At 42.4% G+C, this 27,142-nt stretch overlaps 1 protein-coding gene across 2 annotated transcripts in view; it reads right to left on the minus strand.

Moving 5' to 3' along the window:
* The window catches only part of CSMD2 (CUB and Sushi multiple domains 2), a 474,291-nt gene that overhangs the window by 233,889 nt on the left and 213,260 nt on the right, over nucleotides 1-27,142 (minus strand). For both annotated transcript variants that reach the window (XM_083751582.1, XM_083751583.1), the window contains exon 6: nucleotides 1,744-1,856. In XM_083751582.1, coding sequence (XP_083607708.1) covers nucleotides 1,744-1,856 — 113 coding nt within the window. The remainder of the gene's footprint in view (nucleotides 1-1,743; nucleotides 1,857-27,142) is intronic.

The following is a 27,142-nucleotide window of genomic DNA, read 5'->3' on the forward strand; positions in this document are numbered from 1 at the left end:
TAACACAAGAAATTGGTTCCGAACCCCCTAGTGACTCTTCCATATGAGCAATGGCTTCTTGGAAATTTATCTTTTAAAGCACTCAACATGCAAACACTCAGACTATTATGTCTAAGGTTTTTTTTTTGGGGGGGGGGTTAACCAAGCTTACTGGATTAGAAGCCCCTGACATTTTCCTTAATCAGAGAGGAAATTATAACATTAATCTTTACTTGACTATTTTTGCAAAAAAGGAAAAAAAAAAAGGTATGATTCAGGCAGGTGTATTTTTAATAAGCAAAGCAGCAATCATGACTTTGATTTCTCTTTTCTTTTCTTTTTCTTTTTTTAAAAAAATCAGCATCAGGGCAACTGAAAATTATGACTAAACAGCTTCAGGTATTAAATCTGAAAGATGATTCATAAAGATCACAACCTGCATTTCTTAACCGCAGAACACAGTGGTGGGAGGGGAGGAGAACCCAGTCTGAATTAACACATATGATGTCTTATTCTGAAAGCACCATGCATCTCACACACACCATGGCAGAGGTTTGAGACTGGATCCTGCTGGTGCTCTGGATTCTGACCACCCACAAAACCTGCAGGTCACTTTGACAAGTGAACAGGGGCACCCACATGCCAACCACCTGACTTCATCACAGGTGAAGTGCTTTCCTTTGCCTGAGTAATTTGAAATCCGCAGTCCCCGCAAACCCTGATTTCAGTAGGAGGCTGCATATTTAACACAATTGCAGGTATAGAGCAAGATTGGTATAATTCGGGGAAAATGGTCTCCTGAATGAAATTAAGACCCTGGAAGGCCAAAGGAGTCCTGTGAACCAGAAAATCTACACTGCTGAGTTATAGACACAATCCACCTTCCCCAAAAAGTTCTGATTTGAAGAACACGGGAAGCTGTTTCATGCGTTTTGTCAATCAAGCCCAGTATTGTCTGTTTTGACTCACAGCCACCCTTCAGTGTCTCTGGCAAAGGACATACATCATCTGCCAGCTGATACTTTTAACTGGAGATGCCAGGAGTTGAACTTTGGACCATCTGCATGCAAAGAGGCAGCTCTGTCACTGAGCTATGGTCACACTGGCATGACTTTCCTTCCTGGCAAATGCCAGACAAATCTGAGGTCTGCAGGCCGTGCAAGAGTCACCAGCCTTGCCCTATTTGTGGACAGCAGTTCCCATTGCTAGCCATGGCAGTGTGGAAAAGAATATTTCAATACAATATTTGTAGCTCTGTGTTAAGCTATAATTTTGTCTCCTGTTTCAAAATAATTGCAAGGAGTTGATCAGCAGGGTGGGGACAGAAATGGATAAACCCAAGGAATGCCACAGGGTCTGCTTTGGAATACAGCCCACTGAGGTGGTTATGAGCAAGCAAAGGCCCACTAGGTGCTCGAGGGATTCCAATATTGGTGAATATCAATAAGAGCTGACTTAATCCTCCTCTCCCAGACTAATTTATGGATTAGATTTGGCTACCTGCCAGCTTGCACGTTTCCTGAATATTCTGACAAAGTTCTCAGCTCAAAAAAGCAGCAAAAACTAAAAAAAGCACCATGTTTAGATATCTGCATTTTGATTAAAAGTCTATTAAAATAGGATGAAAAAATGAACAAGAAACTAAAAGCTGCAGCAAATAATGCATACTCCAATTCTCAAGTTGGTTTTAGGAATTCCCACTGTTCATTGGTCATTCAGGAGGAGCAGGGGACTGGGCAGAATAAATCAGGAGACTGCCAATACCTTGGTACTGAGCACTGAAGCCCTTCTGCCTGTGGTTGCCGTCTGACATAAAGTGCATGCGAAGCCAGTTTTTGCTGCTGATTACAGGGGCAGGAAGGTTTGTTCCCGTAAACCTGCAAAAAACAAAGACAAAACAAAGACAGCAAAGGTCAAAATTGTGTGGATTATTACTATATATATTTTAAAAGTATTCTTTGAAGATGTAGAGGAAGTTTCTGTTCTAACAGTATCTTTCAAATACCACCTACACCCATAGTCAGTGGATTTTTGTGGCTATTTCCCTGCCTTCAGATGGTCTCTTTCCACCCCAATGAAGGCAAGGAAGTTGAAATGAATAATAATAATAATAATAATAATAATAATAATAATAATAATAATTTATTTATACCCCACCCATCTGGCTGAGTTACCCCAACCACTCTGGGAGGGTCACCAGGAGCTGAATCTCTGTAACAAGTGAAAATGCTACCCTTCCACAGCTTCCCAACCCATTTCAGAGAATTTTTTGAGAGAGGGACAAAATATACTACTGTAATAGAATGAGTCAGCATTGCTCAAAAATTCCTAAAACAAAAAAGTTCTGCCATCTTGATTCAATATAGCATGCGAATGTATCCTTTCATACAGATTCAATCTCGGGAACTGTCACACCTAATTGGTTGACAACACCTTCAGAGCTATTCTGATCAGTGGTGTTTGGATGATTTTGACTGCCATCCTGATTCAAAATGGCATCCAGTGGCCTCCAAACATGGATGAAAGACAGCTCCTCCATCTTGGGACTTTCTCAAGAGGGGTCCAAATGCAGAGAGAACAGATAGACTTTCCAAAACATATAGAAATCAGTGAAAGGAAAAAATACCCCACCGACCTTCCTCCTCACACCTCATCATTTATACAAACCTGGTTTTAACTAATATATGTATCATGTTGTTCTGATGTATTAAATTGGTTTCTATGACATTTTATTATCAGGAGCTGTCCTTGACTCCTTTGGGGAGGAAGGTTGCATTGTAAATTTGAAATCATCATGATATCAACATGCAGGGAACGATTCCATCTACTGGTCAGGAGCCCATACATATTTTTTAAAAATAAATAAATAAAGTTGTTTATATGTTTAGCAGAGGCAGAGCCTGAATCCAGTTCTGAATGCAGGAAAATATTGCTCAATGGTATCACTGCTCTTAGAGGCAGATACTTTGAGCAATTATGGTTCCTCTTGACTAAGACCACATTCACACCATATATTCATATCAAAGAACTCTGGGAGTTGTAGTTCGTTAAGGGTGCTGATAGTTGTTAGGAGACCTCCTATTCCCCTCACAGAGCTGCAGTTCCCAGAGTTCCCTGTGCAAAGGCATTCACCATTAAATCATGGACCCCAAAATTCTTTGTGGGAAGCAATCTCTTGTCAAGGTGGCATTGTAGTGCTCAAACTATATGGTGTGAATGTGGCTGAAGTCAACAAGAAAAATAAACAAAAACATATTGAGATAGGCCATGAAAAAACACACAGAGACATTATCCATGGCTCACTTTGGGAGCACTAAAATGGCACTGGTATTTCCATACAGCATTAAACATCCTATTGATGATCCAATTAAACAAGAAACCACACAACTCTCTACTCACTTATTCAATACTATATTTTCACTTTTTTAACAAAAGGAGAGAAAAAAAGAATTGCAATGAATATTTTTTCTTGGAGGGGGATAGGGAATTAATAATAATGAGGGAACTCTTGGCCAAGCCATCAAGTATTCTGTCGGAAACAAATGTTTACCTAATAGTCACAAGCACCCTTGAAAATTGGGGTATATGAGAGCAAAATTAATGGCCTTAACCAGAACAGTGCAAACAACATTAATGCGATAAGAGCTATTACAGAATCCAATTACTTTTAACCAAAGTCCATTTCAGACATTTTATTAGAGACAGTGTCACATTAGTTATATGCTATTGGCATTCTAAGACCAATTCCGTGTTTCAAGAACAGCGTAAAAAAGAAGGCAATGACAAGAAACCCCACATATTCTGCCCTTGAAGAGACTGTGGTTTTCGGCTCTCATTGCAAGAACAAATCACCAAATCAATATGCAACCAAGTACAATCACCAGAATAATCTACTGAGGATGCGTCTGAGATAATAGACCAATTCAGCAGTTAACCCTCTGCATGAAGAAGTAACATATGGATGGGAAGGTGTACCATGCATCCTGGCATTGCCCCTACCCCACCCACCTCACCATTCCCAGCTTGCATAGGTGACCCGGAGCTCTAATAATTCAGGTTTCCTAACTTAGTGGGTGAGTCTACGCCAGTCCAGCTAACTCCCCTTCCATACCTTTGCTGAATGTGTGGCCAGATGGGTGGTACCAGCTGTGTAGGTTTAACTTTGGGGCGAGGATCCCTTATTCTCCCACCCTTCATGTGGCTAATGCAGCCTTCCTCAACCTTGGGTTCCCATATGTTGTTGGACTACCAGTCCCATCACCCCTGACTGCTGCCCTGCTGCCTATGGATGATGGGAGTTGTTGTTCTGCAACATTTGCAGACCCAAGCTTGAGAAAGGCTGAGCTAATGTGTGGATAGAGCTAATGCCAGGTGTGAAGAACCTCAGGCCCAGGGGACAAATGCAGTCCTCTAAGCCAGTGTTTCCCAACCTTGTGCCTCCAGATGTTTTTGGCCTACAACTCCCATCATCCCTAGCTAGCAAGACCAGTGGTCAGGGATGATGGGAGTTGTAGGCCAAAAACATCTGGGGGCACAAGGTTGGGAAACACTGCTCTAAGCTACTCTAACTGGTGCTTAGGACTCTCCCACAACACACACCCTTTCTCCACGCCCTGCCTCCCAACGGTCTTGCTCTGCATTCTCCTTGAGTGTTTTTGCCAAGCTGGAATGTTTCCTTGGATTCTGACAATGCATCTTAATTGACTGGATGGAGGATACAATGGTAGGTGTGCATATAGACGAACCTATTGTTCAAAGGCAAAATGTGCATTCCTTGCTCTGACCCTGCCCAACAATGGCATGAAGAAGGATACCTAGAGGGGAATGAACCCCTAGGCTGAAAAAAATTCCCCACCTCTGGGCTAACGAAATAACATAAGTAGAGTACTGAGAAATGGCACCTGCACTCTCCTGCCACTTTGCATTCCACATGAACAGCCATTGGGGTGGGGTGGGGAGGTCCTCAGTAATTCCCTGCATGTTGCAGACATTCCCCAGCATGGACAATGGAAAGAGGAACCCAAAGTACAGCTTATTCATGAAAATACAAATCTACCATGGTGTAGATTATCTGAGCTAGGCAGGTATTGGTTGAGATGGACTAATGGTCTGATTCTGCGGAAGGCAGCTTCATATGTTCAAACAGGGTAATGCCACCTTTCTGTCACAATGCAAGACTTCACTAATCCTCCCTTAAGAATGACACAAAGAGCCTTTAAATCATTACGTTCCCCGACCCAAAATAAATCTAGAACTATTCTGTGTGGGTGGGGCTTCTGGCTTGGGTAGGGGTGATATAAAACTAGTAAAAGAAACACTTTGCCTTTTAATTAGACTAATTGCTTAGAAGGCAATCTCTGGCAGATGATGCATCTGTGCTGATCTCAGAACCCAATGCAAAGACCCAGGGGGATAAATTAATACGCGATGCAAAGGAATGTTTGTGGCAGTGGCTGTCTGCTATTGATCTGCACTGAAAACTATGCATGTCGGGAATTGATGCCTGAAAACTTTGTTGTGTGACTAGAAATTGCATAACTTCTCACGTCTTGATCTAGTTGCTCAATCTGCTTTAATGCCTCAAGTGTGTGTGTGTGTGTGTGTGTGTGTGTGTGTGTGTGCATTTTGGTGCATGTACCCACACCTATCTGAAATTTATGTTCTGGTTTATTCCTCATAGGGTTGTGTCCACTTGGTGGGGAAGCCCTGAGGAATTTCAAGGGAAGTTAGAGTAGTTAGATGAGAAAAGGGAAATTTCTTGGGAATTCACACATCCTTATGCAGGCCTCCCAAGGCAGCTGAAGTCCTACCAGAAGCTTCTCCTTCCTGAATAGTTTGCTCAGCAGCTGATTGAACAGCCATCCTTTCATCCATGTTCAACCCAGTTGTGATTCTACAGATTCCAGTTTAGAGAGGCTGGGTGCAGCATAGAGCCCTAATGGCCATCTCAGCCACAGCTAAGAAAGAATCAATTGCTGCATGGAGAAAGAGGCAATGGAGGACACGACTTGAATACGATGAGCAAGAAGATCACTATGAGATACATATCTTAAATGAGTCCATTGATTGATAACTGTTAATTTTTACAACAGAAGACTGTGATCTCCATAGGGCTAAAAAGAATGGTGATGAAGCTTTAATGCCTAACATAATGGGCTATTTAATTATAGGTAAAGACACACAGAACTCAAGTAGCTGCTTAGCTCAAGGGCGTACTTTAGGGGAGAAAAGTCTCTCTTGCTGCTTAACATAATACAAGTTTCCAGTGCAACAGGAGGCAAGTGCTCCCACCCTCAGGAAGGAACTGGGCACTGTAAAACACATGGAAGAACCACCACTCCATGGCCCTTTGCCCTCGCTTCCTCACAATGTGACCTGTATATTTTTAAAAAGATGGGTTTGTTGAGCTTTCAGAAATAACAATATACTGACAAAACAAGCTTAAAGTAACAAATAAAAATGGATGTGTGGAGCACATACTGCAATTGGAATATGAACAAAAGGTTTAGTACACTTTTTCAGATGTCAAAATAAAATAGATCTTACAAAGGGAAGTAAAAGTCGCATATTTTTAGGTAGCATTGTCTCATAGGGGCATACGTTATCTGGGTCTTACGCAGTTCATTAATGTTATTTATAAAGCATAAAAATGGAAGCCATATAACCATCCTATGACGGGTTAAATGCTCTGCTAATGTGCCCTATTAATACTATAAATGGCGACATGTCATCAGTCTGTGCATCTCCCAATCACTGTCAATCAAAGATCACAAGGATGCTTGACACCCAATATGATGACATCCTATCACCCCACATAACCCTGCCAAGCTCCCGGCGGACTGAAAAGATCTGGGTCTACTTTCCAAGATGAAGTATTAATATATACCAGGGATGCCAACTTGAATGAAATATTGCGGGGGCCCAAGTAATCTAACACATGACTTGGTGCACACATACTATTCAAATGCCATTTAATGGCAATGCCATATTTTATTATGGGGCCCAAAGCCCCCACAGCTCCTAGGAGTTGGCTCCTATGATATATACAGACTTTATAGAATTATTTACTATGATCATTACCCACAGAAGCGGTTTAGTCATGCTGGCCACATAACCTGGAAAGCTGTCTGTGGACAAACCCTGGCTCCCTGGGCCTGAAGCGAGATGAGTGCCACACCTCAAAGTCGCCTTTGACCAGACTTAGCCATCCAGAGGTCCTTTACCTTACCTTTACCTTTAACTGCTACAATTATATATATGGTATGCTTTACCTCTGTAATCACCTGGCATGGGTTTAAATATTAGTCTCAAATCTTTGTAGTTCATACTAAAATCTCCACACATGCTGACCAAAAATATTTCATCAAAATTCCAGGCAATTTCTAGGCTTGTTTGTTGTTCATTGGCCAAATTGCTTCCTCAGCAAACTTAAAACTCAGTGGCTTAGTGGCTTAAATGCACTTGGTCTTCGTGTTTTGCCTTAAGCTATGTGCTTACTTGCCTTAACCTGGTACCTTCCAGATGTTTTGGACCACAACTCCTGAACTCAGGGTTTGTTGCCCACAATAGCTGACAAGTACCAGGTTGGGGAAGGATGATCTAAACAGCTTATTTCTTTCTCTCTAACCCTGCACCCCCAGAGAGGCCTTAATTTAGAATGGCTATTGAACTTCCACTAGTGAGTAATGATTATTGATTTTTTACTTTAATCTTAATAGGCGGCTAGTCATCCAAACCCATGAGGATATCCAATTAGTATATTGCAATCTTTAGGAAGTTGAAGATGTACTTAGATGGTTCTTGTTTCCAAATAAGACCAATGCATATTAGCCCCACTCCCAAAACAAGGGTGTGATGTTCCAGGGGAGGAGGAATAACCTGGGAAAGAGGAGGAAACTTCAACCATATCTCTATTTCCTATCTATCCAGATATGTTCAGTGTAATGCTGGCCCAAAATCCTCAGCCCCAGGGTCTCAAAAATATTCTCTCCATGCAAACATTGGGGGTAGGCTCCTAAATGTTCAGGAGGCAATTCTTCAGCCTTGCACTGCTTCCTGTCAGTAATATTTCCCAGGATGCCTTCAAGTAACACAAGGAGACATGATGTTACATGGCTCCAAAGGTGTTCTAAGAAGTGATGCAAGCAGGAAGCTGTGAATTTAGCTTTCTGCTGTTATGAGCAATATGGGGCTTTTATCTTAAATAGGATGGGGAGGGGCGGGGACTGGAAAGCACTTGGCTGCTTCATAAGTTTAAGCAACCAAAGCTCTAACCCTTTCCTACACAACAGAGAAATACACACAAACACCCCTTCACCGTCCCTCAGGAGGGTTTTCTTTTATCCCCATCCATCAGATGGATGAAAAAAGAGAGTAATTTTCAGTGCAGCTCTAATTCAGTGGCCAATTCATGATGCTCCAACAATTTAAAGAGACTCCAAGATATTTCTGTTGACCATGGGCTGAGGTCCCAGTCTCTTTAGACTCACTTTTGTAGATGTGAGTTTGTTTGCTTTCATGTACTAAATTGCTTCCAACAATAAAGCCATCAGAAACAAGAAAACAAAAAACAAAGTGTTGTGTGCATAATGGGATTCCAATGAGAAGCCCAGCAATAATTCCCAACCAATTCCCCACTAGGAACACTGCTTGGAGATCTCAAGAGGGTCACCCTGGAGCAATTGTCCTGGTCCTGGGGATCAGGTGACTCAAGGGAGCCAATCTGTTGTGAGCAGAGTGCTGAGCTCAGGTGAGGCTTGGTGTAAGACCAGGCTCAGTCTGGATGCAAGTCCAGACAGGGTTCCAGCTGTGCTATAAGAGAGTTGAGCTATGATGCAGCAGCAGCAGCAGCAGCAGCATCTGTATCCCAATCACTAGCCTGGCTGCCCATGGAAGGTGCCATCACTCACTCCTTCAGTCTTCTAATCTGGTAGATCAGGGAAGAGTTATGGGGTGAGTTCAGTGGCAGAGCCCTCTGAGTGTGAGGACAGCAACACCTCAGCCTCAAGCCAGAAGGGTGCTGGCACTACAGGCTCATCTGGTGAAAGCCCACCTGGAGCTAACCTCGACTGCCTTTCCCCTTCTGCTTCAGAGTCCTCACCCCTGTCCCCTGAAAACAAAGGATCCACCTCCAGGTTCATAACAGCCTAATATAAAGCTCCAAAGTTCTGGTGAGCTCCCTCACTCTGAGCAACTCCTTGCTGCAAGAAGCCACGAGGCCTTCACTTTTCATTCCCAAGCTGCCTGCCTGGCAGTTGCTTCCTCTGCTCCAGGTTCACACTACTTCTCAAGGCATGGGATGGTAGATTATTGCCAGCACTCAGTCAAGCAGAACAGTGATTTTACAATATGGTGTCGTTCCAAGGATGAATGAAGCAATTCACAATACCTTTGCATAAGACCAACTGAAACAAAAGGGAGCAACACAAGATCTTTTCATGTCAGCTTCAAGTTCCTGGTCCTTATGTTTAAGTAGGTCTTCAGAGATAACACACATTTCTAGGTAGTGGATAGAGGGGCATGAAAAAACATGCACTTCAAGAGTCAGTGTGAGGTAGCAATCTAAGCTTGGATCTAATGTTGGAGAGAGACCTGGGTTCAAATCCTCCTTGGCCATAAGGCACATTGGGTGGCCTTGGGCCGGCCTTTCAACCTAAGTTACCTCACAGAGTTCTCCTGAGGATAAAAAAGGGAAGGGAGAAGACGTGGGTCACAGCTGAGAGGCAGGTGACAGGGGTAAAATAACAAAAACAAATAATAATAGTGCAGACTTCCCCCTTTTTTCTTAAAAGCAAAAAGAAAAATAGATATTACATTAGACTCAATATTTTACTGTCTTCACATTTCATGTTTCTTTCTCTGGGGGAGTTTTTATTTTATCAGTTATACATTATATTTGAGATGTATGCACAGTACAGCATACATCTGAAATAGTTCTACAACAATCGTAATGAACAAAACTGGGGAAAGGGGGACACATTTCATGTTTCTAAGAACAAACTTGTCTTGGTGAGGAACCCCTGCAGTGGCTATCCCACCTGATGGCTGCAAAGCTTATTAAATATGAAAACCACACCATTAAGCAATTCATCTACAGAAAAGAGAGGGAAAGAGAGGGTGCCGATCTTTCAGTAAGCAGAAGAGACAGTGTTTCACAAACTCTACATCATTATTTATTACTGTATTCACTTTTTTTTTTACCCCTTAACCTTTCCCTCCGAACTTCCAGTCTAATTATCTGAAGAGGTGAAGAGATGGCCCTTAATTTAAAAGCACGTTATTTTAGGCGATTCTCTTTAATAAAGCACACGGGCAAAGCCCCCACCCAACCTCCCATTTTATTTTACCAGCAGGATGAGAAAATTCCCGCCAGGGCTGGACTTCTGCAAGGAAAACAAGTAATTAGGTCAAGTTGTTCTTCAAGATTAAAAGCCACAGGAGTAAAGAGCAAGAGCACTTCTCCAAATAGATCCATCTTGTTTCCAAACAGGAATTGATGAAGCCAGAGTTCCAGTGGTTGAAGGGCATGAGGGGGGGCCTGTCACTGCTTCAGGGATTATGGTTTCAGGTTGCAGTCCAGAAACCATTCAAGTCATTTGCACAGGCAATGAGACCCCCCCCCCCAATAAACGTTTCAGTGTATATGCTGGGGCATTTGCTCCTTATGCTTTGCCCCTTAACAATGGTAGCTTAATTGTGCTCCATATTACACCTTGGCCATTTAACAAATCTTACAAGTGTACATGAGCTATCACTGTGTAATATAATCAAAACATCTCATAACCAGTTTCATCAATAAGTTGCACAAATTCAGTGCAAGAGAGGGTATGTTGTGTAGTAGTTAAGCATTCAAAACCAATCTTCTACTATGAAAAATTAAATGTGTGCCCATTTAGCATACGTTTGAAATCTAATTATCACCGACTGTAATTCTGGCATCTCACTGCCATTCAACTCCCACCTTACAATTTTCTCCATTATACTGTACATTATAATCTGCCAACTAAGCTTTTGCATTCATGCATCTGACAAAGTGGGGCTGAGTCCACAAGATTTTTTTCCATAATGAATTTGTTAGTATTTAAGGTGCCATAAGTCTTTTTTATGGTTTTTGCTGCAGGAGTTTTTGCAGCATGTGCTGGCCGAGGCTGATGGCAGTTGTTTTCCAAAACATCTGGAGGACACCAGACTAGGGAAGGCTGTGTTAATCTGAATTTCCTATTAGAAGTCACCATTCATGACAATATTTGAAGCGTAATTCCCTCCTCACCAATCCTAGGCATTTTCAAGCCTGTTCTGCAGATTTGGACATTCAGTGCATTTATAGCACTACAGGTTTATGGGGGGTCAGTTTGAATGATATCCATGAATCCCTTCCAGGCCCATGAGTCTGTCTCAAGGCAGCTTAGAAGAGACCACTGTCAAGGTTATTGTCTCAGTTAAGTGCCCATCACCTGCATCTTAAAAAGTGAGCTCTGTTGCCATAGAAACAAATGGGTGAGCATTAGCCCACCTCACCTGGCTTGATAGTACATCATCCTAGGCTGGAGAACAATAGGCCAAGAGGTGTGGGTGGGTGAACTAGGCTGCTGCTGCAAACTGGGGAGACACAGAGACATGTCTGCTCTGAGCTAGACCCAAGACCTGCGGTTTTGAGTTCACTAGACCCCTAATGGGGAAGCAAGATCTGTTGGGGTGTTAATGCTGAGAGTCCCTCCAACCTATGCTCAGGTTGCATATATGTGCAAATAAAACCATGTATCCAAAAGACACCACAGTTTCTGTCAATCTTCATCCTCAAGAAAACAAACCCTGGGTACATGCCGGTACCCCTGGAGTCTTGCGCCACTTGGAGGGGATGCAACAATAGCTGCATGATGGAACTGAAGGTAGAAATAGGTAATTTATTGATGAGACATGAAGCCACCTAACTCATGAAGGTAGAACGTCTGGTTGTCTGAAAGGAGATGTGGTCGGTACTTCAGGGCTTTATTTGTCTGCGAGGAAACCAATTCAAGAGGATGACCCCTGTATCTTTACTGAACAAGCAAGCCCCCAGCAGAGCAATTCCCCCAGCACCTGCAAATCAAAAGTCTTCTAAGTCAGCAGCACCTTGTTCTTAAAAGGCATCTTTTGGAACAAAGGCCCTTTCTTACTAGAGGTGACCTGAGATAGTGTTTATCATTATCTCGACCACTTTGGGGGAGTTAGTTCCCATAAAAGATGCAAAGGCTTGCACAGAACAAGGAGAATCAGCCGGGGCTGTCAGCTTTAATTACCATCTACTCTCGCATTACACTGGTTGGCCAAAAACAAAACAAAGCAAAAAACAGAGAAAGAAACCAATCAATTTTTTTTTCCATTGCAAAAGATTTACAGTGATATTCTTAATTCATGCTTTTTTAATTTAAAGAAGATAAGATGCAATTTGAACTCCCTCAGATTTCTCAATGTGGCGAGCATCTGCAAACACCAGCTGCCTCTTTAAACAACAAAAGTGGAACAAAGCTAGTTTACACTTAGTTCAAGAGTGTTCATGAAGACTCACAGTGTGGGAAGGGATAGGGATACCTGCCCTGCCCTCAACATCCTCATGCGCACCCCTGCCCTGTTCTACTCCCTGCCCCTCCTCATGCTGGCATTCAAGAGATGCCCCATGCAAGATGGGGTGGTTGGGGATGGGGTGATGTGAACGAGGACACTGTGGGTGGGGCTTGCATGTGCACCCCTGTTCCCATATTCTATTTGAGCACACCTATATCCAAGCAAAGGGACACGGATGGCCCTGTGGGTTAAAACACAGAGCCTAGGACTTGCCGATCAGAAGGTCGGCGGTTCGAATCCCCGCGATGGGGTGAGCTCCCGTTGCTCAGTCCCTGCTCCTGCCAACCTAGCAGTTTGAAAGCACGTCAAAGTGCAAGTAGATAAATAGGTACCGCTCTGGCGGGAAGGTAAACAACTTTTCTGTGAGCTGTTCTGGTTCACCAGAAGTGGCTTAGTCATGCTGGCCACATGTATGCCGGCTCCCTCAGCCAATAAAGCAAGATGAGTGCCGCAACCCCAGAGTTGGTCATGACTGGACCTAATGGTCAAGGGTCCCTTTACCTTTATATATGCAGGCAAATGCCTGAATGAGCCTAAGGTATGTTCTGCATTAGCATTTTCTAGCACCATACCAGAAAACACATCCTTTTTTGCACGTTCCCATGGCCCAGAAGGGATTGCAGGAGCATAGTGGTTTGCATTCACAAGAGCCTGGGTTCAGTCCAGACAAACCAATTGTCTGATTCAATGTAAATTAACTTTGTGTATCCTTTATGACTAGCTGAGGATGTAACACAGGAAGCTGCCTTATCCTAAGGGCTCATCCACACTTACCTTCTCCCTCCCTGCACTTTCTAGAAACAGGTCTGTGGATTCTCTGTCCCCACCACTTGCCCCAGGAAAAAGCGTTCTTTAAAATTGAATTGGAACAAATGGCAATTTGGGTTTTCCAAATAGTCTGATCACTTGTTTATCTAGTTGTCTACTACAGTGATGGGCTGCTGTGGCTCTCTGGGATTTCATGAAGGGGCCTTTCCCAGCCCCATCTGGAGATGTGAGGCATCAAATCAGGGACCAAACCTTTCTGCATGCAAGGTAGGTGCATTAAAAAAAATGTAACCAAAGCCTGGAATTCAACAAGCCTACATTTTTTGCAGCATAAAGCACACTGCTATATAAATAATGTACTTTAGCCATACAGATATTTCCTTAATGAACTGCATTCCAGTTGCAGGGGGGAAAAGTGTTTTGTTTTACTGGAAGGGATGATGGTAGTGAAATGGGAGTAGGGATGACATGGGTGGGAATAGCTCATCAAGAGCCCTGCCCTAGGATACTCCCTGCACAGACCCCATTCCATGTCTGAACATTTACCACATAAACTGCCACACTTTTCAAATGAGGTCTTATTAAGGAGAATGGATGGGTAGTCTCAGGATCCATCAAGTGGCATAACGTGAACGCGCCAAACTGTATTGGGAAGCCCCAGACTTCTCTGCCTGGCTCTAACAACTCTTCATAGGTCACTAGCCCATCTTTGCACCCTCCTGGGGGGATTTTGAACTGTGATGTTGTCCCTTGCTTGCCTGAGGGTATGTGTGTTTGTAGAAATCTCTGACTTTTGGATGTACAGTAATCTGTTGTTGTTGTTGTTGTTGTTGTTGTTGTTGTTGTTGCATTTTCCATATATATTATACGTACTTTTGTTTTTCATCCTATCATGTGTATGTGTATATGTGTGTGTGTATATATATATATATATATATATATATATATATATGCTTTCGTAGATTTTCACGGGTACCGGAATGCAGGTTTTGGTGTCCTCGGGTGTCTTCCCGTGTAAAAGTTGGGGTGTCTAGGCGACGTTTCGACGAGGTCTCACTCGTCATCTTCAGGCTGGTGCTTTCGGCTTCTTGTTACTGGAACAGAGCGGGATCTCAATGTTTGAGTTCCTATAAATACTGTAGAGGGGGTGTGGTGTCTAGCCTCCAATGTTCTGGGCAGAGAGGAAGTTCCCAGGCTAGTGTGCCTTTTCTTCTTTTGTTCCTTAATTACTTGAGAGATACCTTGAGTGATTTCTTGAGTGATATCCTGAGTACCACTTAGGTGGGTCATTAGGTGTGGATTAGTTGCTAAAGTCTTTGTGTCTTGACCTCTTGAACTTTGTGAAGAGTTTTCCTGAGAAGATGGCTGTATTGCACTTAGTTGTGCTTTGGCTTGGCTTCGTGTATAGGGGCGAGCTGTGGTTTTGTGGCTTGTGTCAGCCAGATCTGTGTAGGGATTGCAGGGGGGTGCAGCATCCGGAGGTGCCACCATGGATTGGCTACTGGATGGTGTCAGTAATTCATCTGTGGAGAGGGTCTGGGTTTGGGTCTGGTGTGGTTGATTGGTGTTGGCGTTCTGTGTGCCTCTGGATCTGGTGTCAGTTTTTGTGGGGAGGGCTAATTTCCAGATGTCTGGCAAGCGGGATGTGTCGTCACGCTTGTTCATGTTGTGAGGGTGTTTCTCTATCTCGATGGCTTCCATGATTATTCATCACAGATGAATAGCCAATATCCTCAGAAACCCCAAGGATAAAATCCAGTTGGAAAACCAAGGGATCTATGAAATACCCTGCAAAGTCTGCCCAGCCACGTACATTGGACAAACAAACAGACGAATAAATGCACGTATCGCAGAACACAAGAATGCCGTCAAAAAAGAAGAAAAAACTTCCTCTCTTTTCCAACACATGAAAGAAACAGGACACGAAATTAATTTTGCAGATTCCAAATTGCTCTTTAACACGGAACATCACCACAAGAGAATAATCATGGAAGCCATCGAGATAGAGAAACACCCTCACAACATGAACAAGCGTGACGACACATCCCGCTTGCCAGACATCAAAACCTGCATATATATATATATATATATATATATACCTCCCAACCTATCTTTCCTTGACATCCTATTGTACATTCTGTTGGCTTGCCACATCTCCCTTTATTGTCTATTATTTTCTCCCTCCATTCATAATCATTTGTTTTATCTACTGCTGTTCATAGGGTCAACTCTGCTTGTAGATTTATCTTAATACCGCTTCATTTTAGATACCCTTCAAGTTGTTCCCACTCACTTATTACTGTCTTTCCATCTATATTTCTTATTGGCTGTCATACTTCCTAGTTCGACATATCCTATTAGTTTATGCAGCCATTGATCTTTTGTTGGACTTGACTTCTCTTTCCACATTTCTGCGTATAGTATTCTTGCAGCTACCGTTGCATACAGAAATAAGTTTTTAATTTTCTTTGGTATTTCCTGACCTACTACTGCTAACAGGAATGCTTCTAGGAGATTTTTTTCTTTTTGGGGGGTGCACTTAAGCATCTTTTTTTAGTTCCTTCTGCATGTAATATGCTGTAAAAAAGCAAGACTGACATTCTGGTCACTTCTTGCTTATCTATGGCCCTGCCCACCACTGGCATGCAATCCCTGGAAGAAATACAACCCTCAGGCTGAAAAAGGTTCCCTTGTCCTGGTGTAAGAAGGAGAAACATTTCAGGAATCACCAAAAAGATCCACTCCTTCCCTGACCCAAAATGCCATAGCTGTGTTTTCTCCTAGCCATTTCCTCAAGCTAATTTAATAGCTGACTATTTGTATACATGGCCTTCCTGCTCACACCAGATCAGAAAGAATGGGACGTTATTCTCATTTCCTTCCTATATTTAAGCCTCTGAATGTTTCTGGTGATGGTGATTCAAGCTGGCCCTTTGGCAGCTTACTCTATTGTCTAATAATCATCCCGACAGCTATAAAATTGGCTTCTTGTTCTACCTTCGGTTACCACTAAGAATAAGCCTCCTCCCTTCCTTTCCGGTATATTCACACATGCTTTTATAGTTATAACATCCAACTTCATCATCTTTTACATTCATCTCCTCAGAGGGCTCGCTTCGAAATACATTTCTAGAACTGCCTGTTTTGAAATTCCCTTCTAAACCTATTGGATATTTGCCTGTAGGGGGAGGGCTGGGTTGCTTATTTCCACATTCCAGCAGGTCTTTTGCAATAAGCTGTGTCCCTGATTTACTTCATGTAAGCCCCCATTTTGCCAAAGGCAGGAAGCTAGAAAAAAGAGAGTATTGAACATTATGTGTCTTTCACACTCTGACTAATATGCTGCAATCATTAAATTTTTGCCAAAATTCCTTTAGTGTGGGTGGACATTTTCTGTCATCCCACAGAAGCTCAAGCAGTGGGTGGGGTGGGATCTCAATGATTAATGGAGAGAGAAAACAAATGTGTGCAACTATGTTTAGTATATGCCCAACTCATTCAGCTCATCAGAACCTGACTTTATTGGTAGAAAAAATATATATGAAATTGATTACTGAAACACTTGCACATTAACATTGGGTAAAGTTCCCAGCACTTCAATCAGAATCAGCTTAAAACAAGCAATCAGAATGAGGGTTCTGAGCTTCTCCTTGAGCTGACTATATGGATTTATGTATGCACGTATTTCACAAGATTTAGATACTGCTGGATTGTAATAAATCTCATAGCAATTTACAAGAAGAATAAAGCAATAAAACTATCAGGTAAAAAAAACAACCCCACCACAGTTTAAAAAAAAACTATTTAAAACATTCAAACAACGATTAAAATTAGTAGTACATGAAAACCTAGGTCAATATTCCACCTGTCTGGATAGGCTTGTGGCAAGCCACTTGCCTAGACAAAAATATTTTAGCAGCCTCTGGAAAGAGTTCATTGAAGGCACCTGCTTGGTGTCATTATGCAGGGAGTTCCAAAGTGTGGGTGCATAAATGTTGCTGGGGCTGTGCACATGCACAATGCTGCATTGCACCCTGGGAACTGTAGTTGGTTTCACCAGCTCTATGGTCACAACTGCAACACCCAGCCATGGTGAGAGGCCTTTGGAAACTCAATGTTTCTCCTTCCAAACCCTGCACAACTGCAGTCAGTCAGACTTTCACCAGGAGTGAGGGACTAAAATCAAAGAGCTTGCATGTTTGCATGAAATGCAGAGCACACATAACTGTTTTTATTTCCAGAGGGAGGGTCCACAAAACTCAATTCAGCTTTGCTTTCTTACATATAGATTTATACGTCACACCTTTAACACATGTTTATGTTCCCAAGGAGGCTAAAAACGTAGCAAGAAGGAACAAATATAAAAACAGCAATACAAAGTAACGCAGAATTTTTAAAGCAACAAACTAAAACAGCAACAGCTGTGCTAAAATGAAACTGATCTAAGATTTAAAAGGCTTAAATTAGCAATTTTTTAAAGCCTGGGGCACGGGAAGTTTTGCCCAGCACGTTTTGCCAGGTAATGAGATATCTAGGCAGGCCTCCTTAGGGAGGGCATTCCAAAGACAAGGAGCCACCACAGAAAAGGCTGCCTCCCAGGTCACCCCCTACCACACCTCAGAAGGTGGTGGCGCCCAGGAAAAATAAGTTTCAGAAGACCATCTCAGTGGGCAGGTGGGTTGAGGCAGGAGAAAGTTGTCCAACAAATATCTGGGGCCCAATTCATCTGACAGTTCTGAACCAGGCAAATCTGTAGGCTGAATGAAGTAATGACAACCTCAAATGGCATCACTGCCACAAAGAGCTCATTTGGGCTTGTCAACATTCTAGGTCAGGCACCAATTTCTTGCTCTACAGGAAGGTAACTGAAGACAGTTTGTGCTAGGAAACAGACACCGTGGATCAGAGTGCCACCCGTTTAATCTCTGAAGGGATCTGTCCATTTGAGATGACAACTTAATTGAGGTACTGAGGTTGCTCAGGAGTGTCCACCCTATTTGCTATCTTTAGCCACGCTTATCCCAGTAGCTATCAGAGTGCTACCACTTGTGCTATCTGGAAATATTAGTCTGTTTACCACCTCACCTCTCAGGGGATTTCCAGCTTACATAGTGAACCTATTCCCACTTCTGAGTATGCAGAGGATGAACTAAGGGAGTAAAGTGCAACTCACAGTGCAGAAGGGCAGCCATTAAAGAGTTTTACTCATCCAATGCATTTTATTATTGTGTTTCATGGAATTTTTATTAAAGTTTTAAAAATATAAGAGAAGGAAAAAGAAAAAAGAGGAGAGAGAGAGAATATACTAGGGAAAAAAGCATTCTGCAGCATCAACCCAGGCAAAGAACATGAATACAGCACAAATATTGTTGTGGTTTAATAAATATACATATTTCGGAGGGGGAAATACCATTATGTGGAATGCATGGTGGATCAAACAAAAATGTTGATCTTAATTCTCATGCTTCCTTATGTGTGCACCATATGAACAGAGCTATGGCAAGATATGATAAAATAAAATAAAAGAGCATAAGTGTCCTGTATACCTGAAGGAGCATCTCCACCCCCATTGTTCAGCCCAGACACTGAGGTCCAGTGCCGAGGGGTTTCTGGAGGTTCCCTCACTGTGAAAAGTGAGGTTACAGGGAACCAGGTAGAGGGCCTTCTCAGTAGTGGCGCCTGCCCTGTAGAACTCCCTCCCACCAGATGTCAAGGAAATAAATAACTATCTGACTTTTAAAAGACATCTGAAGGCAGCCCTGTTTACGGAAGCTTTTAATATTTGATGAATTATTGTATTTTAATATTCGATTGGGAGCCACCCAGAGTGGCTGGGAATACCCAGCCAGATGGGTGGGATATAAATTATTATTATTATTATTATTATTATTATTATTATTTGTATCTTATTGATTGTATTTTCATGTAACCAATTCTATAGCATAAGCTGGAGGGTCTGGGGACTCTGACTCTTTTTGTCAGAGTGTCCACTTCAAGACCCACAGAGCATGCAAGCTTTTACTTCTCACGACAGGCAAGACCACCTTCACTGAGGTACTTTGAGGTGCCCTTCCTTGTTTGGCACTCCCATTTGTCTAGGATCCCTTGAACAGGTCACCATGTAAGACAGCAGTGTCGTCTGAGCCAATTTCAGAAATGGTTAACTTGCCAAGGAAAAAGAGTGATTTAATTATAATCAGTGACTGTTCAAAGTCCAGCTGCAGTGGGAATATTCATTAAGCATTCCCATACCCTTCTTTGCCATTCCCTCGCTGCTACTCTTTCCTGCTCAACCTGCACATGCATGCACATCCTTGCATGCTTGTACTCTCTTCCCTCTCTCTTGTGCACACACGTCAAGCTTAATGAGGCATTATCTCCTCTGGCTCCTGGCAGGCTTCAGGAACTGAAGACAAAGGAGGTCAGTAGCCAAGATACTTAGGGGGCTTGGAAAGCTAAACCCACTGAAAGGAACAAGGTTCCTGGTTTGGATACTTACATTCAAAAGCTGCAGGATGCAAAGGAAAAAGAAAAAAGTTGCTGGCTCTTTGCCGTCTAGTGGAGAGAATGAGCCAACAATATTCTACACTGTAATGAAGCTAGTAAACGGTTAAGGAGTTGGAGGAGTTGGGGGAACCACCCCAAACACAAAGTCACCAAATCCCAGAGACAGGGATTTGGACAGTTATTCGAGCTGCCTCACAACCTTCTGGAAATAAGAGGTCTTTAAATTTGTAAACTGCCCTATGACTGTTTGTTAAAGGACGGTATAGAATCCCTCCGTCCCTCAATTAACCTATAACACTATGGGTGAGATCCAATGTTAGAGGTGCTTGAAGCAGATCCACTGAAATCACTGGGTATACTCTGACTTAGTTGGCTATCACCCATTAATTATTTGCTATAAAGAGAAAAAGAGGATCCAAATCAATTTACAACTCCGCTTGATACTTTAACCACCAAGTCCACAGCAGTAGCGGAGGAAAGAGGGAGCGGGGAGTGCGGCCCACCCTGTGTGTCATCACTGAGGGGGGGGTGACAAAATGAGTTTTGTTTTTTTAAAAAAATGGGCTCATGAAACTTTTTAGTAGTGACATAGTAGCTTAGGCACCTGCAGGTTCCACGCCGCCTGAAACGGCAGTGTGCGACTTGCGTCTGCCTACTGCCTCTCCCTCAGCGGCCCTACAGTTGAGGGGGAGGTGGTGGAGAGGCTCCAAGCGCTGGAGAGGCTCGCCCCGCTCCCATGGGTGGATCGCCCTGCCCCTGTGGGCATGGATCATGCTGCCCACGGCTGCAGGACATGCCTCCACACCAGGCACCCAAGCAGCTAGCTACACCCCTGATCCACAGTCCTCTCCTAGTTTCTTCCATTCTAACCTGCCTATGGTTGGGAGGTGCTAGGGAAAATAACTAACTAACAATTTATTCACTTACAAGTACAATTCACAAAGATTCTAAAACAATGCCTTTATGAGGAGCATTTTGTTTCAGTATTAAGAGAGTAATGGAAGAAACGCTTTACAGACTGTAAGACCTGTGTTATATGCAGATGATCCCAAAGATCTTGGGTTATGCAGAGGCACACTGGGACAGGGAAGCAATGGAGGTTCTCCATTTGAAAAAAAATAAAATCTGGAGCAGTTATACAAATTCTATTCCAGTGCTAATCAAAACTTACATGTACCCCATAAAGTGGAGACAGTAATAAAGAAAACCACATTCTTTCCAACCTTTAATGGCTATGAGCTGGGAATCATGTGTTTTCTGCTGCTGGGATGTCTCATGTCAAGACTCAGGGCTTAGCTACACTTACCTTTCCTCTGTTCTTTTCAGGCACATTCCACACATTCAAGCACTTTTTGTTGTTACTGATACAAAGTTTTCTCCATGAAAACATGCTCTTTAAAGCTCAATTGGAGGAAACAACAATCCGTGTAAAACCAGAATGGATGTTTGCTCTGATTAAGCACTAAAGAGCAAATCTCATACGGAAAGCTCTGAGGCAAAGCAAAAAAATGCTCAGGCACAGATTTCAAGCACAGACCTGCCCCTGAAAAGAGTGGGGCAAAAAGGTAAGTGTGGATAAGCCCTCTGTGGCTGAATCCTTTATTATATTCCTACTATATATTGCTGAAGTTTCTTCTCCACCTGCTGAATGATGCATTCATTGACTCTGCTATAAGTCTGTGTGGGCTTCTGAAGCAGACTGTGTTAAGCATTCTGGCAATACGAGCTGACAAATGGAATCTCAATCTCACAATGGATTTGGCTGCAGTAATTATGAAATAGCTGTTATTTACATGTATTCAGCAATATTTACTATATTGGTGCTGATTGTGGGTGAAGGATGAAAGTGAAGCTATTGTAATACAAATGTTAAGTCCATGTACAAACGTATTCATCAAAATTAGTGAACAAACCTTTTCGCTAAAAGGAGAATGTAGGAGTGAGGGGGGTTGAGAGAGTGAGACGCTTCACAAAGACTTGCCCCATATTCCCTTTTTTCACTGCCAAAGTCTGTTCTGTGCTATATTGGTAGTGGTAGCCATGCTCCCTGATTATGGGTTCCATGTGAATGCTGCTGCATTTAAGTTTACCCACTACTATAACCCTGTTTACAGGTCCTGCCAGAAACTTGCCCAAATATCCCCATCTTTATAGTTTACAAACAAAGTGGTAAAACTGGAAAGGGGCCATTTTGGTACATCCCTAGATGCACATGAATTGTCAGTGTATGCATAGGGATTTTGGATATTGAGATCGCAAAGAAAGGGAAGAATCCCAATGAAATCCAATTCACAAACATGTTTAAGACACACACACACACACACACACACACACACACACACACACACCAATCTCCTTCCCCTGAGTCCTATGGCAAACAAAAAAATCAAACAAATAGCAGAAGCAAAAGTATACTTAAAAACAAAGCAAACCTAGAGCCCTTCGCCCCACAGAAGTCAGTGAACTCCCCCTGTTTGTGGCTTGATATGATTTCTAAATCAGCATTAAGAAAAATTGCAATCACAACACTAAACATGAGCTCCCTTTCACTCCTAATAAGCAGCTTCCAAGACCTAGCGAGAACTATCATCAGCTTTTTATGACTTCAGGCAGGTAGCGGGAAGAAAGAATTAAATTGCCCTCCAAGGTCATCTTTGCCCGGCACTCGGTAAATGAGGCCTCCCCAAGGATTCATAAAAGTGAAATACTTGCGTGCCATATATTAAAATATAAAAGATCAAATATTATTAAACATCTGAGCAAAATCTATAAAAGGCAGGACACCCTGAACGAAGGCTGGGATTCTGGATAGCCTCCAAAACATGGGCTAATGGAGAGCAGAGAAAAGAAACAGACCAACAGCAGCAGCAGCAGCAGCACCATGCAAGCTATTAATACACATACGTGCACTTGGACAAAAAGTTCTTTATATCACATGTGGCAGCCGCTGCTGCTACAAACACTCCCCTCTGGGAGCTGGGGAAGGAGGCAGCGATACTTCTCACAGCCACCGCTGCTTGCAAGGTTGCTCCCCTTAAGAAGCTGGCTAAGGCCTCAGCCAAGCCAACCCACCTCGCTGCTCTGAAGCAGAATGGAGTTCAGGTGATTGGCAAGCCCCCACCCAGCCTGCTGCATGTTGGAGCCCCTGTTGGCTAGCAGCATGGGTAGACAGAAAAGAGATTAATAGATTAAGGTGGGCTAGGGAGGGAAGAAGTGGCTAGAGAAGGAAAGTGAAGAGAGACTTTTATGACTTTTGTTTTTTTAATACCTTCTTTGACTCTGTTTGTTAACCTTGCTGACACCTGCCTGTCCCTCATAGTACTTTTTCCTGATCCCCTGCATACCTCCAGTTGTGCTTCTAATATTGTGTTTTTGAACAACTCCTAAGAATTTTGGAGCGATTTGTTGACCCCCTGCAGCCTACAGCCTCATTCTCCACCCTCTGTGAGCAGCCTGATGAAGGCAATATCGACGAAGACCTCTTTAAAGAGCCACATTAATAATGCTGCTTTATTAGGGTAATACATACATGGAAAAGCAGGCTGTGGCAGCAAAATTAGCAGCACTATGACAAAGAAGGATGCTTATGAAGGTGTGAAGATACAGTAACGATGATGTTGAAGAGGCAGGAGGCAACGTGCATTGGTCCCCGTGGTAATTTCTGCAACAGCTATAGGGATGTGATCTATAGCTTCATTGCCAGGAACTATTTTATAACCTAGCAGATTCCTCACACAGTTAGGCTCAGGCATTTAAAGCTCTGTTATTCTTAACATAAGTCCCGGTTTATTTTTGTTTATTTTTTAAGGGTTCTTGGTAAATTGTCAATACAGTGGTACCTCGCAAGACGAAATTAATTCATTCTGCAAGTTTTTTCGTCTTGCGAATTTTTCGTCTTGCGAAGCACGATGCACCTTGGTATTAACGGTTTTAAGAAAAAGGAAACAAACTCGCAAGACGTTTTCGTCTTGCGAAGCAAGCCCATAGGGAAATTTGTCTTGCGAAGCAACTCAAAAAATGAAAAACTCTTTCGTCTTGTGAGTTTTTCGTCTTACGAGGCATTTGTCTTGTGAGGTACCACTATATATTAAATTCAATGCAACAGTGATGCACTGAGGCAGATTTTCCTTACAGAAGAGAAAAGGTGAGTAAGGTATTATAGACCAGAAGTAGCATGCTGAATTATGCCTCAAGGAAATTCTGAGCCAAAGCAGACAGAGAAGACTGGGGCAATATGGATCACTGCAGTGGGCATCAATCTGAACTTACAGAGTGTCATCAATGGTAAACCCATCTGAAGTAGAACACAATAGTTTAACTTTAAGATTATGTTAGCCATAAAGATGTCTCGGGGATACTAAAATAATAATTGGGGAGGACAGTGACCATTCTGAGTAAACTTTCTTTTCTACTCACAAGGGGTTGAGTTGTTCCTAGCTATGCAGAGAAACACTGAAGGGGGGAAAGTGGCTGCTTAAAACAATGACAGAAGTCTGAGTAAAGTGGAGGGACACTGAGAGGAAAATGAAAGTTTTAAAGCCAATGGGAAGAGACAGAGAGGTTGCTTTTTTAAGAAAACAAACCAACCAGTTTTGACAAGGAAAAATAGTAGAGGGGTACAAAACAAAATTTAAAACCAAAAAGCTAACACAACACAGCCTTTCCCAACCCTTTATTATTATAACCAATGTGGACATGCCCAAGGATTAAGGCTTTCTGGGAAATGATATATAATGAAATGAAAAAGGTATTTAAATATACCTTCCTGAAGAAACCAGAGGCTTTTCTTCTGAGCATGGTCGGCCAATTGGTGACAAAGAAGGATAGAACTTTCTTTATGTATGCTACAACAGCAGCAAGAATACTTATTGCGAAGTACTGGAAGACACAGGATCTACCCACTCTGGAAGAATGGCAGAAGAAGGTGATAGACTATATGGGACTGGCAGAAATGACCGGCAGAATCCGAGACCAGGGAGAAGAATCAGCGGAAGAAGATTGGAAGAAATTTAAAGACTATCTACAGAAATATTATAAAATTAATGAATGTTAGAATGATGTCGGATAGAAATTAAGTGGTTTTCAGCTGTAATGTTATAAGAGATATGGAAAAAAGGTTCAGAAGTAGGTTAAAAAAATATTGATAAGGATTTGCTGAACTAACAATTGAAGTGGAATACAAAAAAGGGAGGTACGAGGAGGTCTGGGAAATAAGTTAATGAAAAATAAGTTATTGAAATTTTGTGTGTTTTTAAGTATTTTCTGTTTTGCATTTTTGTTATATTTTTCTTTTTGATTTTCTTTTTATTGTATTAATATTGAAAACTTTAATAAATATCTTATTTAAAAAATATTATTATAACCAATGTTATAAACTGCCACTTTCCACCCCTCAGTGCTTCCCCTTGCTGGCTCTACTCAAAACTCTGTCATTGTTTAAAACAACCATTTTCTTAGCAGTATTCATACACCCACAATGACCCTCACCAGCCTTGCCTTGAATGACATTGCCTGGCTGGAATGTGTCATATGAACTCTGATAATGTCTCTTGTTTACCAGGATAGGTGATAGACAGAGGTGTGAGTGTCTACGTAGGAACTAGTTGATTGTACAAATGATGAGGTTGTCCATGATAGCCCTTGGTTTGTAAAGGTTCCCCACACAGAGGGACGTGGGTGGCACTGTGGTCTGAACCACTGAGCCTGTTTGGGCTTGCCCATCAGAAGGTCAGCAGTTTGAATCTGCACAATGGAGTGAGCTCCCATTGCTCTGTCCCAGTTTCTGCCAACCTAGCAGTTTGAAAGCATATTGGTGCAAGTAGATAAATAGGTACAGCTGTGGGGGGAAGGAGTGCATTTCTGTGCACTCTGGCACTCATCACAGTCCTCTGTGCACCAGTAGCAGTTTAGTCATGCTGGCTACATGACCCGGAAAGCTGTCTGTGGACAAACGCCGGCTCCCTTGCCCTGAAAAGCGATATGAGTATCGCACCCTATATTCGTCTTTGACTGGACTTAACCTTTTTACCTTATAAAGTAACAAGAAATGTCAGGCTATTTTTCAATGCATGCAGATCAAAAAATTCAACATATTCAATAACGGTGAACTTTAAGAGCAATAATACTACACTTGCAAGAATATAGGTCACTACTGATCTTCAGTAACAGGGTCGTTAAACAAACAGACAGACAAAACGATGGGATTTTATAAACCAAGACATTACAGGTTACTTCTTGACACTAGCAGGCCTAAAAATTCAGTTGATTAATTTCAACAATGCTGTATTTCAGTAGCAATACTCTTGCAATAAGAGTTTCAATAAGAGGTCACCGGGGTTGTGGCAGGGTCTGCAGTGGTCCTTCTTTGATCTCTCAGATACCATCCCTGCTGTTGAGGGCAATGTTAATGGGCTCAGATCTTCTTCAAGAGACCAAAGCAGCACCCTGAAGTTGTGCTTGTAAGATCATGTATATTTACTGAGCAAGCAGATGAATAATTAGAGCAGAAAAATACAGAACAAGCCTGGGTCCTATCACCTGAGTGAATTATTTAAGCAACCCATTCTTCAAAGACTGGTGCAACAAAACGGTTTCGTGTTGACGGAGCACTCTGTGACTTCACGGTAAATAAACCATCTCATCTCGAAGGGTCGGGAGCATCTTCCACTCCCTGAGAAGTAGACACTGATGTATTTGCTGTAATGTGTTAGCACACCAAACAGGAACAGACGGGTTTTACTGTGGTCTCTCTTGCAAAAAATAAAAAATGAAAAAAAATGAAAAGGTGCATATTTAAAGTAAGGAGGCCATTCCATGCAAACATGCAGCCAGATCACTGGATACCTGCAGGTAGCTTGGTTCTTTTCTAACAAGTATAGGCAGTAAAATAAATTAAAATAAAAGTGCCTAAGGAAGGGGATTGTATGTATACAAATTTAGGGTGGATTTAGATGGCTGTGTAGTCACAAGATGATTGCAATTATCACAGTGCTTCCTGGTAGGCTGGAGCTTAAATCCAAATGTGTGCCAAAGTGAGGCAACTCTAGAAGAATAGTCTTCATCAGATGGCATCTATGTGATGAAGCTAACTACCTCCACTACCAGAGGCATTAATGCTGCTGAATGCCAGGTGCTGAAAATTGCTGGAGGGGAGGGGGCTGTTGCACTCAGGTGCTGCTTGCATGGGATGTTGGACTAGATGGGCCACTGGGATGATTCAGTAGGGCTAGTTTTATGTTTTTAACAAGCCATCTTAATCTACCCTAAAGCCTGGTTCATATGCTGC

This window comes from Podarcis gaigeae, assembly GCF_964106915.1.
Source record: "Podarcis gaigeae genome assembly, chromosome: 8".
Lineage (NCBI taxonomy): Eukaryota > Metazoa > Chordata > Lepidosauria > Squamata > Lacertidae > Podarcis > Podarcis gaigeae.